The sequence below is a fragment of the Scomber japonicus genome, chromosome 20 (assembly GCF_027409825.1).
Source record: "Scomber japonicus isolate fScoJap1 chromosome 20, fScoJap1.pri, whole genome shotgun sequence".
Lineage (NCBI taxonomy): Eukaryota > Metazoa > Chordata > Actinopteri > Scombriformes > Scombridae > Scomber > Scomber japonicus.
Window position 1 is genome coordinate 21,380,876 of NC_070597.1, and position 17,942 is coordinate 21,398,817.

The 17,942-nt window shown below is 38.8% G+C and overlaps 1 protein-coding gene across 1 annotated transcript in view; it reads left to right on the forward strand.

The window, feature by feature from the left end:
• The first annotated feature begins 2,847 nt into the window (after positions 1-2,847).
• LOC128381733 (ras-related protein Rab-26) overlaps positions 2,848-17,942 on the forward strand; it is an 89,119-nt gene continuing 74,024 nt past the window's right edge. The window contains exons 1-2 of the mRNA XM_053341772.1: positions 2,848-3,080; positions 4,807-4,917. Of these exons, the coding sequence (XP_053197747.1) occupies positions 2,868-3,080; positions 4,807-4,917 (324 nt within the window). The 5' untranslated portion in view covers positions 2,848-2,867. The remainder of the gene's footprint in view (positions 3,081-4,806; positions 4,918-17,942) is intronic.

Genomic DNA, 17,942 nt, shown 5'->3' on the forward strand with positions numbered 1-17,942 from the left:
CAGTGTGGTTGTAGGGAAGAAGTTAAGTCAATTTTATAGTTTAAGTTTAGCCCAATATCACAAATCACAAATTTGCCTCAGGGTGTTTTACAATATGTACAGCAATTCAAAAGCCTCTGTCCTTAGATCTTTAATTTAAATAAGGGAAAAAAACCTTTAACAGGGAAAAATGGACGACACCTCAGGGAGAGGAAGAGAGGAGCACTCACTCTCCCAGGATGGACAGATGTGCAATAGATGTTTTGTGTACAGAATAGAACACATTACACAATACAGCATTCAACAGAATAGCACAATTATAATGGATTTATATGTGATGAAGTGGACGTCAAGCATCTTCCAAGTGCCACAAGAACAGAATGAGACCTGAGCTATACGACCTCCATCACCATGGAGACCTGGCAAGAGGACAGAAGAACATGTGAGAAGAGACAAGAAAAGACTATATTCACAGAGGAGAGAGAGACATTAGGTGAGGCTGAACTCCTGCAGGATGAGGAACCAGATCCAGAGGAACTCTTAGAACATCAGTGCAGGATGGATGTGTGTGTTCCTCCTGTTCTTTGAGGCTTGTTGGTTTTGACGATGCACCGCTCTCACAGCATGGGTGTTTTTAATAATGTCATCATCAAACGTATATCTGCATCCTGTTAGTTGTGTTTCCCGCCTCTGGACCGCAAATACATTTCCCTGCAGAACTGCTTTCACAGCTTTCTTGCAGTTTTATGTGACTTTGATGGTTAACTTTCAGACTGCACACTGGATCAAACTGTGATCCATTTTGTGCACTGATTGGGTAACAGACGGAAGGGACGTGTGTCCGTCTCATCTCTGGCTCATGGCATTTTCCCAGTTGCCTTCTGATGTAATGTTAAAGTGGAGGTGGCAGTGACGCTCGAAGACTGGTTATGACCAAAAAGGAGTGTAGGTTGTCTGTTCGATTCCCTGCTGAGACAAGTCTGGCAAGTAGAAGCGAGTGAATCACATTGCATCCATGGAGAAGTGTCTTTAGAAGGTTTAATTCAAGGAGAGCTGCCTAGCTATTACTGATTGCACTGGTCAGCCTTTAAGTGAGGAAGTTTCCAACTAAATCAGTAGATAGCTGGAGAAAAAGATGCTCAGCTATTCTTACCATGAAGAAACCAGCAATAATAGGGCATGTTCAGTACAGTACATTGTCTCAGCATGTGAGTCACTGGTGGACAGAACATCCTTTGCTCATGGTTATGTAAAATTCTTTACAAATAATGTATGATCACAGCACAGACATAAGAAATGAAAAAAACATGTTTTCTCGCTAAAATCTATAGAGCTTTATTGGACACAAGGAGTGAGTCATGTAGTGTTTTCACATAATCTGGTAGCTACGTTATAGTCCTCAGCTCTGGCTCAGAGCACAGTTTCTCTTCTACACTTTAGCTCCATATTTAAAAATAGTGTCATTGTCTGTAGTTTATATTGGTTATAGCCTATTGTTCATGAAAGAGAGACAGCAGGGAATTCAGGTGAAAACATAATTGAAAAAAGCATAAATGGCTGTAATAATATGACATTCACACTGCTGACAGGTCAACCTTGAATGATGAATGACGTTTTAGCTTAACTGACGGCAGCTCTTCAGATATTTGTACATTTTGTAAGTGGAAAAAACAATGTAAGCACATTTGGATGTAAAGTAGTTTATTGTCTAAGTGCATTACTGTGCTCTCACTGGTTGACATTTTTAAAATGAATGAAAAACCTTTGTGGGACTTGTGGTTGAGTGGCCGCTTGATTGACAGGTGGATCAGACCATCATGTTGGTTTTTTTTTCTCATTTCTTCACCACCCTCTGTCCAAGTTTTTGACACTTTCCCGCTGTCTTCGAAAAATGCATGAAATTATGGCCATGCCTAACTTCAGTATTCAGTTCAATTTAGATGTACCCCAATTACAGGCAACTCTTCACAGGGCTTCTGTCACATTACCTGTCGCTATTTCTGCCTCTAGAGCAGTGCTGACTCCAAAAAGCTTCATTGTAAAACATGCACCTGCTGGCAACACAGTGATAACACCAACTAACATACCTTAGTCTGCCAGAAATCACATTTTCTAACATGCCTATTGAACTTCTGCTGCACTTGTGTGCCATTCCCAAAGGCAACAGCTGGATTAGTACTGGGCACTGGAGGGGTCCAGCCTTGAATTTTAAAATTGTGTCTATGGAGAAAACGTGCTGCTCATACAGTTTCAAAACCTGCAACAGTGCCAATACCAAGCTGAACATTTATAAAGGAAAAATACACCCTAAAATACAATTCACATTATTACACTACTACACTATACAGTAGAGAAGCCTACTCAAAATGATTCTCAGTCTGTTTCTGACAAAAATGTCACCAGTGTCAATCATTATATAAGTGATGCTCTGATTTCAATCTTAATGAGATATTTTGTGATTGACAATGGTATAAACGCACTGGTTCAGTATCATTTTAATTCCGTTTTAGGGTGGATTGTCCCTTTAAACGAACAGAAACAACCATGCCTTCCTCCTGTGCGCTCCAAACATCACTCTACTAGAGAGAGGGGGTTGAGAGAGAGAGAGAGCTGTTTACATTGTGAACCACATCTTAGATTTATAATCATCCTGCTCCACCAGCGGCACAACAGCTGTCTCGCTTCATAGCCAGTTTTTGTCGCGAAATCTTTACCAAATTACCAATTTACGCACAGTGACAGTCATGATTTTGACGCACAGGTGAACTTCTTTCTCCTCAAAGCGCCTCGACAAGTACTCAACAAGGAAAAGTGATAGGAGAGTGCAAGAAAAGCCATCTCTATTTCATCTCTGTTTCTATTTTTACCCTCTCAATCCTCTGTCTTTTATGCTAGAAGCCGAATTTGTGATTAGAGCCATGTCCAGGAAGAAGGCAGTGAAAGGCAAAGGGAGCTCCAGGAGCCCCAAGGCGTCGCCGAGCAGCGGCAGCGGGAGGACGGGGAAGGGTTTGGCCGTCGCTGCCGCTCCATCCTCTGGACTGGTTTATCCAAGCAGACCGTCCATCAGCAACAGCGGAGAGTTTTATGACATCGCCTTTAAGGTGAGCTGGCAGCTTAGATTTACAATTTACTACTATAGTAAAGATAAGTGACATATTCTTCGAGCATGCCTTCAATTAAGCAATCAGGAAATGATGGCAGGTGAGGTTTGCCTCAGTCAATTGAAAAACACAAGTTTGTGTCTTTTGCGTAGAGGTATTGTTTGTAGTAGGTGAATTAAAGAAAATGATTAAGATGTTTCAGCGTTGGAAGCAGCAAGTTGTATGCTCTTTTCCTCCAAATAAGGTCTGATAGGTTTGATATTTTGCTGTCCCCTCATAGACACTTGTGACCGTTTTCAGGGACATGTGATAGGGTATGTATGGTAACCCATTTCTGCAAACAAAAGGAAAAAAGGTTTTTATCTGCATAGTAATAGAAACACTCAAAAGAAAAGACATAATATTTACTTAACACTATCCCACAATGTTGACTCAATAAGTTTAATATGACTATATTATTATCTTATCATTTTGAATTAGTAAATTGAACATTTGACGTGATATAATTTTGTATAGTCTTCCAAAAGTTTGTCATAATTTTGTCTTGGGTTTGTCAACTTTGACTTAATATCTTATTAAAATAAATATTTAGTGTCAAAAGTCAAATCTTGAGTTATAATCTAGTAATAGTACTATTAATATTTTTTATTGATATTAAGTTTAACCCTTCATCTATTTTTTTTTCTTCTGCTGGCAGTATTGGGCTTCCATACATGTGCCTGTGTGGTATAGCTGTAGACTATTCTATGTAAATAAGTGCTGCTCTGTTGGCCAGGCTTGCAGGGAAAGTTAATTTTACCATCATTTCCCCAAGAAGGCACAGTCACAAGATGCCTGAGGAAGATTGTTTTATCCATACAGGCCAATTTGTTCCCAGTGAGTGTAATTTGATCTGTTTAACCACACATCCCCTCTCACTTGGTATCTCTCTGTATGAAATACTAAAAATGTTGAAACTATGTTGGCCAACAGGGATATTGGTGTGTGGCACAGCAATAGTCCAGTGGAATAACATGAAGGAGATGTTGTGACATCTAATAAACAGTAGCACAGGAAGAGGCTTTTTTGTACAATAGTGTACAAAAATTGGCTAATTTCCTTAGTAAGAACATTTTATTTTCAGAATTCTTCAGTGGAAATATGAAATTATAGATGATAAAGACTAATGATAATCAGCACTGAGCATATGCCAATCTAAATTCTCATCATATGTTTGGCAGCAGGTATTAATTTCACACCCAGATTAACAACTGTTCCTATGACAGCCCTGCCAAAATCCATGCTCCATGCCCAACTTTCATTTCTAGGATGCACGTAATTGTTGCAATTGATATCATAAATATCACATCTGCTTACAGCAAATCAAACACAGAACGATATAGTATCAGATTGTATTGCTGTTCATAGAATATAAAAGGTTAAATTAGAAAAACTATATATGCAAAATATACTAAATGATAGAAAAGTGAACAGAGTTTTGTGTTGCCTGACGACAAAGAAAGAAACATCCCAATGCTCATTTCTCTTTGTCCCATTGGTCTGCACAGTCTGCTCTTTCCCACTGGAGTGAGTAGAAATGCTGTGTTAGGGGATTTTGGAGTGTGTGTATATGTGTGTATGTTTGTGACAGTGTTGCATGGAATATACTACTGTGTATATGTGGTAAGTTTTCACCGGAGCCATTCTCCTCTCCGCCTTAAACACTTTCTGTCTGTTTCTGTCTCAGGTGATGCTAGTGGGGGATTCAGGTGTGGGGAAGACTTGTCTGCTGGTCCGCTTCAAAGATGGAGCCTTTCTAGCCGGGAGCTTCATCTCCACTGTGGGCATCGACTTCAGGGTGAGTGCACACACACACTCACATATACACACACTCCGGAGAAAAGTGTACTGAATTTCAAAATGGAATGAAGGATGTTCTCATCATTGCTGTTTGAGTCAACTTTACACTTTTAAACTTCAACACCCACAAATGACCCTTCAGCCTAAGCCCTGAAGTTCTGTTGCAACGCCAGTCTATTTGTTTTCACACAGCAAATGCAGTTTACAACTAAAATGGTGGCACATTTTCCATCCAAAATTCATAATAGCCTTTTTAAAACATGTTCTTCATTTTAGACAGCGGTGGACCAATGCATTTTCGTTGTTGTAGCTGATGATCATTGATTTTGTTGCCTGAAATGACACTAGCTAGCTGTCTTCGGCTGGCTTCTTAATGTTTCAAGCTGACTTTTAGGACAAAATCCTGTAAAAATGGGTTTTAAATATTTCCTTGATGGCTTTATACATGATACCCTTCAAAAAGGCCGAGGCTGAAGTTGCACATTCAAATGGACAATCTGTCTCACCAATTTCATAGACATGGAACAAAAGGAGCAAAATCGTTCTTGTATTAGGCTACCATGAAAAGCTAGTTAGTCCTAGTACTCTTTGTAAGATATTATATTTTTCATTTCAAGTAAAATAAAGTGAAGATTAATGTTTTAATGTGTATATTTTCAAACAGTATGGCACTTTTAATGTTACAAGAGAAAATACGTACTGTATGGGCTAAAGTGTGTTTAGTGAACGTCATGCTATGTTGGATAAGGAGTTTAGTGGGAGTAGTTGGAGTGTAAATTAGCTTGAATCCAATACATAGCAGGATAGCCACTAATGTTAGCATAAACTCTGTTATAGTGTACGATCCAGGACAGTATAGTGGTACCAAAAGTGGATATACTATCATGAACAAGAATTTTTTTGTCTATGGTAACCTGTAACCCAACAAAATGTAGTAGGCTAAGCTAATGAATTGGACATTGGCCTTGGAAGTATAGTCAGTGACTAAACAAGCTAACTAGAAATTCTAACATTTACATTAAAGATGGAATTGAAATGGTACAATTTTGCTCTCATGTTTTTAGTTTTGGACAGGCTAAATAAAAAGACAAAAGCATCCAAAACCATTGAGTAACACAGACTACTACAGCACCATATACTGTACACCATTTTTGAATGTGGAGAAATTCAAGTCATCTTAGTCAGTTAGCTAAGCTAAGATTGGACAATTGCTGTTCGGGGACAGGTTTTTGCAAACATTCATGTGCTGGCTCTCTTCCCTCGTGTCTGTACAATATGAGTCCATGACTTTCAGCGTGTTTAAAACCTATCTGCTTCACCCAGTGGGACACAACACATTCAAACTGTGTTAAGCTAAATTAAAAAGGTAATTTAAAGTGAGGGTTTATATTGACAGGCTAATTTTTTTTTACTGCTAATGGCTAACCCATTTCCTGCCTATCGTGCCCTTGGGGAATGTGCAACCACACTTTAAGTGCCACATCCACGGACAAGAAGCAGTGACCTGTTTCAGTCTTTTACTGTCTTGTTGTTCCCACAAGCAAGATCCCTTTAACTGCAGAATCTGACTTAGCTGTTAAGAAAACCTTCCCCTAGGAGGCATTCTCAAGCCTGTGTCACTGATGCTGTCATCCAAGGCGACTTACAGTTGAACAAGTGTAGCAGTAAACTCCAGGATAATAACGCCAATAGCAGGGAGCGGTACAAGAAAAACACACTGTTTTGATGCAACCCAGCAGGATGTCTTAGGATGTGTATCAGTTGAAATAGGTCCCATGGTGTGGCATATGAACAGGGCCACACTGCGTATTAAGAATGTAACACATTTGGTGTTCTGCCCTGTAACCTGAAGTCTTTTGGTTGGTATTTTCCCGATTCTGTAGCTGAGAGGCTTTTAAGAAACCTATCTGCCAACAGAAAAAGTAACAGTACAATCAGAAGGATGTAGCAAATAGGGGAGCAACTTTGAAACAAACACTGCTGTCCTGCGGCAATGACTGAAAAATAGGACAGCGGTGGAGAATACAAGTATGCTTTGGACTAAAGGAAACAGAACAGTCTTTTCACAAGAACTACCACCAGCAGTAGAGAGGTAAAAATAGAAAAAATATTCTGCATTGATGGAAAAAAGTCCATGCAGCAAGAACAGTTGGTCAATATCACTTCCATAAAGACCTTGTTTACACTTGGTTTTAAACGTGTGTTGGGTGGTCCGATCATAAGTAGACCGCTAAACACAAGTGTAAATTACCATTGACCAATGGCACATTGCGATACCTTTGACCTTCTCGCGGATTCGACAAAATCTGAGCGTGGTCAACTGGACACCTTGGAGACATATGATAGAGTCAGGTGTCTCGGCTGTCTACTGGTGTTCAGATCACAGCACGTATAAAACCAAATGTAAACAAAAGGTCTACATTCATGGATTAAAGTCCATGTAGCAGGGACATTTGGTCATTATCACATCCATAAGCAAACAGATTAGAGAGCATTCTATCCAGAAAATGTCCACACTGCTGGACCAAAAACATCACTGCTTGCCTGACAAAACATGATGAGGATCTCCATGAAATCAAATGGTGACTCATTAAATTGATTTATTCTCTCATTATCACTATTATACCTTGAAACTGCCTTCCCTGGTTCTGAAGGGTGACAGTATAAGCATATAATTATTGTAATTAATAATTTATGAGTTATTTCAAGGCCACCCTCAAAATACATACATTTTCTTACCTTTTCTCCTTAGATTATTATTATTTGCTTTCACAGACTAGTCTAGAACACTCTAATCAGCACTCACATTCACACAAATATGCTTCTCTTCTTATACAGATTAAACAAAAGAGACGTAACATGTTAAAGGACCAGTGTGTAGGATTTTGTGACATCTAGTGGTGAGGTTGCAGATTTCCGAGAGCCAGTGTTTGGTTTGTCCGTTCTGGATGGCAGGCTCCATTAAAGAGCACTTGTAGATATGTGGTACCTATGTAGATATAAGGAACTCATTCTAATATAATATTCTTATGAATATTATATTCCATATCTGCCTTGCCTGCTCTGCTAGATGCCACTAAATTCAATGTGCTGCACCTTTTATAAATGAGGTTTAGAGGAACTGGTTGGAAGATTTTGTAACTTTTGCTTCTTGTCTTTATGCTATGCTAACCTAGGCTAATGGTCTCCTGGCTTTAGCTTCATATTTTGTGTAGAGACATGAGAGTGGTATCCATCTTATCATTTAACTCTTGGCAAGAAGAGAATACATGTATTTCCCAAGAATCTAACTATTCTTTTAATCCTTAAATCAAATCTTCAACCTTCAAACTGCCCTTTTGAAAAAGTAAGCACATAACACATGAGCATACACATATACACACGTGCTCAACGTCTACTGGTCTTCAAAGAGCCCTCTAAAATCTCACTTCTCTTTAGTGTCAAGCTTTTTTGATGTCTAGAAACACTTTTTAATACATCAGTTTAAACAATTTTGTTATTAGCAACATGAATATCTAGGCTGTGGAGACAGACAGAAACACACTCTTGTAGTCTTTAGAAATTAGTCTGCTTCATCTGCTCATTAAATGATGAAACATGAAAATGAGCTGTGTGCTTCAACAGCCACTTGGTTGTTGTTTTTTTAGTGATAAGTATTTTGAAGAATTGCATTCATCTCAAAAATGAGAAAATTGAAACAACCAGAGCTTAAGATTTGCCTTGTGTATTTGAAGTGATTCTTAAAACAGGATATACTCTTTTTGAATAGCAGCTAGCTTAATGGAAAAGTTGAGCAACTAAAACGCACTAAACAGTGGATGTAGCCTCTGTGCTAAAATGTTATCGCTAAGCCTCAGAGCTAGTTATCTAGCTATCTAGCTAGATGTAATTCATTTGGCAGTATTTGCAGTTTCAGCAACACATTGAAGTGGAGGTTATTTTGATTGTGCTTAATTTGAGATGGAAAAGTATTTTTATCTGAGTTAAAATGATAACATCTACAAAAGGGTTTTTGGCTAAGTTGTAGCTTAATGCTCTAAGGCGGAACACTTTTTTGTCAGTACTGTTATGGACAGTCTGTAACTGTTCTCTATTGATGAGTTAACTTTGTCAACAGTTTTTATTTACTTGAATTCTGACTGTTTGTAGGCAGAGTGAGACACTCTTATTAAATCCATAAATTGGTCTAAAGCTATAAAGTTCTGACAATATGAAATCACACCAGCAGGGAAACAACAAGCTTGTTAGCCTTTCACACAGCAGCCAATTTAGACAGTTGTCAGCTCTGCAACAGATAAGAGCAGATAGTAGGACAGGAATGATGAAAAAGATGTGCTGCTTTTTATATTTTGTGTCTTTTTGAGAGCAGCGTAGAGCATTAAAAACCTACAGTTTTCAACACTGTCAGGAATGTGCAGCGATGTGACCTTTTGCATTTTAAGATAATGAGGAAAAAGGAAAGGAAAGGAAAAAGTAACTTCTGCCTGCTTTTTCTCCATTGATTTTATATCTGGCCTGACAGAATGAAATGATTAGTCAGAAATCGAGCTTCAAAACTCCACTCTTGGTCTTTGCTCTTTTGTGCTTACCCTGGGAGAAGGTGATTAGAAATGCTGATGAGATGTATCTGTTTCCATGGTGGAGGAATGGCAGGCTGTATTTCTGCTTCTTTTTCTCGTAATGTCCATGATGTATGTGTGTGTGTGTGTGTGTGTGTGTGTGTGTGTGTGTGTGTGTTTGTGCGTGCACATACATTTAATTACCTCCTGTCATTTCTATAGCATGGCTTTCCTCTTTCCTTCCTTCACCTATTCACTCTGCTTGAAATGATGCAGCGCAGCACCAGACTGGTTAATCATTAGACAAACTGCTGCACAGCTCGCCCTGACGCAGATGCTTTTGTGTGTGTGTGTGTGTGTGTGTGTGTGTGTGTGTGTGTGTGTGTGTGTGTGTGTGTGTGTGTGTGTGTGTGTGTGTGTGTGTGTGTGTGTGTGTGTGTGTGTGTGTGTGTGTGTGTGTGTGTTTTGGGGGGGCATGGCAGGAGCGCTAATCTGCCAGAGCATGACAGGTGAATAATGCTGACCACCCTCACTGCCCTTTCGAGCTAATTGCCATGTGACACAGTCTGTGTATGTTTGTGTGTGACCAGTAGCACCTAACTCTTTCAGGAGGAGCAGCTGTGCATAACAGCTGGCTTGAGTTATATATAGCAACATATTCATGGAGAATCTCAAAACATTTTAAGGATCTTGTTAGCTGCATGCAGAATGTAGACTTTATCTGCTGAAGTTTTCATAGCCTATTTTTGAAATTCCTGCAATAAAATTACTAATATATATACTATAACATACATGTATAACTCTTACACTTGAGCATGAGTGGCATATAAGGGCAAGTTAAAAGTGCAATATGTTGATTTGAACATCAGTACATGTACACAAACTATACATTTTTACATTTGATAAAATCATGACTTAATAACTGAATCTATAGCTGAATACGGTGCTCAATCTATCTACAGTACCCTGAAACATCTTGATGTCCCATATCACAGTTTTATCATTTCCATTATACTGGTTTATTGTGTTCACTTGGCATATTGCATGTCCATTGCTGAGTGTCCTTCCTGTTTTTTTCTCCCTTAAAAGTATTTTCAGGGAGTTTTTTCTATCTGTATGCAGTGTCTATGGTGAAAAATTGACTTTGATTTGACTTGAACTCTACAATTTACTAGCAGCTGGGTCAGATTTGGAAGGAAATGGCTGGCTTGCTTTACAAAACACAAAAAGCCACTGTTCTTTGGGATGAATGGGCCTAAACTCAAAGAGAAATCTAATATTTGCATCAGGAAGCAGTATGAAGCTTTCCTGCATGTGACTGGTTGGTTGGTCACGCTCATCAAACTACAAACATGGCAACCGCCCTAGAAATGTCACATTTGTCTTATATTACTCACTGAAATAGTTTTTGGAAAAATCGGTGTCAAGGGTGCCATCCTCTACTCTGAGATTAGTGCCACAAAGACTTAATGGCACAAAAGTGGAAGATAGTGCTGTTCCTTTACAGCCAGCAGTGCCAGCATTTTGCGAATATGGAGGTTGTTAGAGGTTAGAGGTTGATTAGGGAACTGCTTTTCACATGTGTATCCTATTCAGGATAAAGGCAAAGGTAAAGAGGAACAATTCTGACCAACTGAGTTTAGCTTTGTAATTTCAGAGATTCATGAGATTCCAGAGGCAAATATTTGAGTGGCTGTTGCTTCCATCATCCAAGCTATTCGTCATAGCACCGTGGTTAATCTGACTGCAGGGTTCAGTAGATTATCAGCAGATCTTCTGAAGACTAAAATGCATTGAATATCAGACCTGTGAGAAGTACACTGGTTTTACAAGGCTAGAGAGCAAAAACCTAGAAGTTTTGGAATTGGCAGTAAAAACCGTTTGTCCTTTTGCCCCAGATGAAAACGAGTCATTTGCAGACTGAATTTGTATCTTACTACTTAGTGTATAGCTCGTGTGTTTTGCTTACATGGAAGACAAAACACGTGTACAAGCACATGTATGAGCCACGTTCTCATCGACATACCAATCAGTCTGAAGGGGACCGATGGTGATTGCGGACCCTCAGGTCTTCAGGCTCCCAGACGACGTCAATCGATCCCTTGTTTTTTTTTTTTTTTCCTGCTGCTGTGAATCTTAATTCCCATGACAGAGACTGTAGCTGTGTTCAGACTGCAGGCAAATCGAATGATTTAAGAAAAAAAGAAAGAAAGAAATAAAACCCCCTGATTATATGCTTGAATGTAATTGCTTTGTAATTTAGCGCTGACCACACTGACCAACATTGGTTGTCATAGTAACGATGCACAGGTACACCAAAGAAAGGCAATTTTCTGTCCACAATATGAAAAGGGTGAAAGGTAGCTTACATTAAGCATGGACAGACACACACATAAATAGATTCACTCTCATACTGTAGTCCCACATTCACTCACAGTCATGACTAAATGCACACACTGAGACAAGGAGGAACTGTACTTCTGTCATCAGATCCATATTGTTTTTAAGAGTAAAATGAATCATTGATGTCTTCAGGGCTTTACTGTACATCTACTTATGTAACTGTATCTGTGGCGTCTCTGCCTGTCTGTGACCTGATTTCACCATTATCCACTCACTCAGCACTTCTGACATATTACTTTGTCAGTTTACATAACACTGTGTAGTCTCTCATCAGCGCTGCCAGGCAGCTGCGGGTAAGAAAGCACAGGCTCATGTGGACTCTGGCTTCCAAAGCGTCATTTCAATAAACATTTAAGCATTAGCATATAGATGTATTTGTGGTTCTACATCTTTGTCAAAGACATGTGCACAAAGGCAGCCAGGAATAAAAGCACCAACCCTGTGATTACTGAAGGAAATGGACACATTTGAGAGCTGAACAATTTGAGGAAATTGTGATTAAAATAGTGATTGATTTACTATGAATTAAATTATAGTGTTGTATTTGTGATCTACACAGCATTAAACAATATATCATTATACTAAACATTGTCATAAGTCAGTAAGAGAAAAGTTATCTTCTAAGTAAACTGGCATTATTGTCTATAGAGAAAATGAACAATTCAGTGCACATGTATTAAGATTCAAATGTGGGGTTAAATTGATTGAAAATGACTGTATAATGGGCCCGTTATGGTTATAATGAAACACTAAACTAAGCGACATCTGGACGCTCTGTTGGTTTTTAATGAACAGCAGAAAAATGACACATACTTTCTATTTTCTAAACATAAAAAAATGGAACAGTGACATTTCTTCTTCCACAAAACCATCAGCTAGACAGCATGCAGAAAACATAATAACACTCTAACAGCCAAGATTTCTCATTTTTTCACCAACTCACAGAATTAATGGCAATTAGCTACCGCTGGTGACAGTTGTCATTATAACCAGTGAAAACAACAGTTTGAAACATTCATTTGCTGCAACTTGTTGACACTTTGACACTGTTATAATTATGTGAGTTGCATCACACCCTCTGCAATTTGAAAATTGCACTGTTTCAAACTGTGATATGGTGAATGAATTGCTGCATTTATGTCTCTAATCTAAGGCACGCACACACACACACACACACACACACACACACACACACACACAGACACTCTCACACCGCTGGAGCAGCCATCAGGAGCAATTTAGGGTTCAGTATGTTGCACAAGGACACTTTGACTTGCAGATTGGAGGAGCCACAGCTGCGCCATCATCATTAAGCCCTAAGAAATATATTTTTCTAAATACGATGATTCCATCGCTTAGAGGTACATTTCGTATCCTAAAAAAGCTGTTTACAAGGATTTTCCTAATTTGAGAGTTCATTGTAAAAATTAGCAGAGATAAAGAAACAATTCCAAATCAGAACAGGATGTACTACACGCAGGTTAGAGGAATATGAGTGATGTTTGTAACAGAAAGTTGGGAAACTGCTCAGCAGAGATTTGTGCTGTCCTCAAGGATTTCTTCAATCGTTGTTTAGTTGAATTTTGCTCTCTGGCACAAATGATGAACACCTAACAATGTGGAGCTCATACTTGTCAAGAAAGTAGGATCAAAGCCAGTCAAACATGACTTAAAAATCACCAAACATAGAAAAATAGAGAACGGATCAACAGCATCATTAAAAGCGATCCATCCGTCCAGAGCTCGTCATCTGCTCTTCTCCTGTGATGTGGGTTTAAAATAAGCCATATGCAGATGCACTTCAGTATATTTATGAATAAGCAAAATGATGAAACATGTTCATGCTAATAAGCCGCCATGGGACAACAACACCAGGAACAGCACAAAGTCAAAGCTACATTTTCTGTCGTCTTATATAACCTGTCATTCCTATTCCTATTTCCTTCATCACTAATCCTCTCTGCTGTAGGTTTTTGTTTACATCGACTTTCTTTCTTTTTGGGTCTGGTGAGGGATTTGTGTTGTATCATGCTGCTCTAGCTTGTTAGTAGTGAAGTGGTACTGTAGATCAGGAGACCTTGGGGCAGATATACGGTAGACAAAGGTATCTACTGAGTCGGCTTGCTCGGTTTTATCTTTTTCCCTTTGCGTCACATGATTCCCCCAGGAGACTGTTGTTATGGACCAGTAACCGTGACAACGAAAGCAAAGCAATGAATGTGTAGAAACTGCTTCCATCAGATTTCTGCTGGTTTGGTTGGCAGATGTCCTAAAGACACATGTGGTGATGTTGATGTGGTTTTTAGCCCGTAGTCATTCTGGGCAGGTTGGGTTAAGCTACACTTTTCCTCACACCCTCACAGTTCAGTGCGCTTTGAATCGGAAGCGTTCCAGTGCAATCACAGTGTTCAGCTGGAGGCCGCTGAACAGCTCCACTGGACCAAGTCAGGGTTAAAGTGCTGATCTAAACTACACAAGATTTCACATAGAAAACAGATTTATTTGTACAGCATGAGAAGCAAATGAGGATGTAGATGTCCTCACTGTTGATGATGGAATTTGCTGGTTTTAATGACTTGAGGAGGGCCTTGCATTCAATTTAATGCCCACATTTGAATCAAATGAAATGATTTCAGTATTTCCTGAGCAAAATGATATTCCAGACATTTTGTGGAGAATACTTTTAAACATCATTCACATGTGAAGGTGATGTGTTTTTTGGTAGCTCATCAAAACTGTGGGGCAAGATTGGATATTAGTGGAATTTGGATAGTTAGAAGAAGATAGTTCTTAAATCCTGCTACAGCTCTATGTGATATAAATATTATAGTTTTTTAAATTACCACAGTGGTTTAAACATTAGAAGCATTAACATAATGATTAAACAAGTTAATGTTGTATTATTAGTGCTTAATGGTCCTGGTCCACGACTCCTGGACATAGCTTGCAATATCTTTTGCTGCCATTATTTGTGATATGAGAGTGAATTATAATTTTTACTTGATTGTGTAGTACAAAGAAAAAGAATATATTAAAATGATTAGGGTGTGATGTTTGCTGGGATTTATACCAAACAAAAATGTTTTTCTTAAGTCTGTAGAATATGTTGTGTAGGCCAGGACATCTCTGCAGCACCATAATACTTATTTAAAATGGTATTTTGACACATTTCTCCTTTAACAAATATTGTGCCATATTCTGATTTCAATTAATTGTTCAGCCCTAGTTGGAGTAAACAAATTTGTTCGACTGGCTAAAAACAAAACCATGGTTATTGAGAACAGTGAGACTGAATCAAAACATTAATGTTGTGGGCAATAAAATCCGAAGCAATGAACTGAAAGATGTTAAAAGTTAGTTATTTCATCCTTCATTAATATGACATTTTACATTAATGCAGCTTTAAATGAAAAACAAACATGAAGCTGAGGATTCGTGTGGATTTGGTCCATGGTAGATGAGTTAACTAAAGCTGGCTGATTAGGTTAAGGGAAGCTTGTGTTCTTGGTTATATTATCAAAAGGCCACTGTGAAGGGATGCAATCTTTAACCACCAGTGTTGAAGGTCAATATTTCTCTTATCTACCTGCCCAACCTTCACACTCTTACTTTTTGCTGCTATATAAAAAAACATCAATTGCCTGCTCTGGGGCTGACACTGCAAAGATAGCAACTAAACACATTAATCTTCATGAGATTCTTCCTGCTTACTCTTCATAAAGTTAGACAAATCCATTTATTAGCAGCTCAATTTAATTACACCCATTCACAGTCTTCTTCCTGGGGAGCTCAACTGGCAGAGTATGGTGTGTTTCCCAAGAGTAGCACAGCCACGTCCACCTTTTCTCTGCCAGTCCAGATGTTCAAACTGGCAACTGACAGTCTTTGGTACACCTGTGAGTTTGAATTGGCTCTAAACGGTCTTTGATTAAGTCGTTCAAATGCGTTTTTATAAATAAATATGGATTAGACCTTGAAAAGTATCCTGTCTACCTTCAGGTTACCGTCATCACCGAGGGGATCAGATTTATAATTAGAATTTAAGTAAGGAGATTGAAAGTACTTGCTCAGCTCAAAGATGACAGATGACAGTTTCTTTGTGAGGAATACGTTGCCGGTGGCCGCGTGAGAGAGAATAAGTACAAGATGGATAGACGGAAAAAAAGGTTGTTAACAAACTGCGTCATAACAACACGAGGACAGAGTTTGAGTTATGACAAATCACAACACAGCTGTATTCTCTCCATCTGGGTCAATCCCGTCTGAATTTGCCGTCGCGTCTCACCGGTGCACAACTTCACACTACAGTGCTTTCAGCAAATTATATAGACAGACTTTTACATTTTCAAGCTGTCCCAGAATATTTGGGAATGTGGTGACAAAGGCTTTTAGGGAAATGAGTTGCAAATTGTATCTCATTGTCTCCCCTCTCCAAACAAAGATATCCCTAATCTCTGTCCATAGGGAAGAGGCTCATTTATCTTTTAAATGAAAGGAAGATAATTTTCTGAGATGGCACGTAATCACTATAGCATGAGTACATTTTGACAGTTACCTCCTATTCAGACAATTTACAAACCCCTCTCCTTTTTGCCACCATCCATGACTAAGCACCAGATATTTGGTGACAGGGTAGCTGCCCCCTCCCTCTAGAACTTCACCCAAACACATCATGACTGCTCTAATTTTGCTATGTTAAACAAGTCTATAAAAATGTACCTTTTTAATTGATTGAAGACGCTCTTCATATTAAAGGTAATCATTTATTGTCGTTAGCGAATCAAGGCTTCACATATTTCTTGGAAGACAGCTAATAAAGTGAGTTAAGGTAATGTATTCACAAGGTATGCATTTGTTGTTATGGTACATGTTTGTTCTATATATGTAGTTTTTAAGATAAATACACAGAGACCAAGTTGTCACAGTCTATATTATAGGTATTTTTAATTAATTAATCTCTAGGGACGCTCTTTAAGTCCCTTCTGAGAATGAAGAGTTAAGGGCCGAATTCTTATCTGCCATTTCCTCCAAGGACTTTCCCTCTCTGCCTCTGTCTAATGAGCAGTGAAGGTACAGTGACCAAGTCCCACGGCTCACTCTTGATGATACCTGTTGGGAACATTTTCACATGGGAAGCAGAGAGCACAAGTTTTAGTGTGGTTTTGGCTATGAAGGCAGTAGAACACAATCGTAAGACGACATATGAGTACCAATAACATTACAATTATATAACATTGTAATGTTATTGGTATGTGTCACAGAAGATCCAGAATGGTTTATTAAGGAAGTTTTCTGCTTGTTAAAAGGCAAATCGAGGTGATGCTGCCAGTACTACAATTAGGGGGCACAAGTAAGCTCTTTTCAGCACTTGTTAGGCAAGTTTCTGAGTCACTCTGTGCTGTTGTTGCTGCTCTAGGCAGGTATGTGAAAGTGTAACCATGTTATCAGCCTCAGCTACAAATTGGGCAAAGTGAAATATCCCAGTACAATTGTTGATTAGACATAGATTCACTTTATTTCCCTTACTGGAATTGTAGTTTTAGATATGGTGAGAAGTCTTGTCAGAACATACAAAGTTATGTATTAAAAGTTGATGGAAAATAAAATCACTACCCGCATCGGCCATAAAGAAGGCTCGGCTGCTGAAGTAAAGATTTCACATTTGTTTTAGCGATCCAGTGGAGCATTAACGTTATAGGGCCTTCAAGGAACCTTTGAGTAGATGCAAATTCAGAGGAACCATCACTGCTCGTCCTCTGAGAACTTTTCACATTAAGTATACACTTACCTTAACCTTCAAAATTAATTTCCAGGTTATATTTTTCCAGCGAGGATCCATAACCCCAAAAGTACATTCAGTATGTAAAAATCAGAAAACACTAACAGATGAGCCTCTGCACCATAATCATGCATATTAATACACCTGCAGAAACAGATGTTTAAGGGTCACTTCAGCTTGGAAGGGTTTCTTTCTGTATCCCTGGATTGTACAGCTGTAGCTGTATTCATTAGATAAAAGATATACAGTGTGTATGAACTTGGTTTGCGATCACTGTTGATG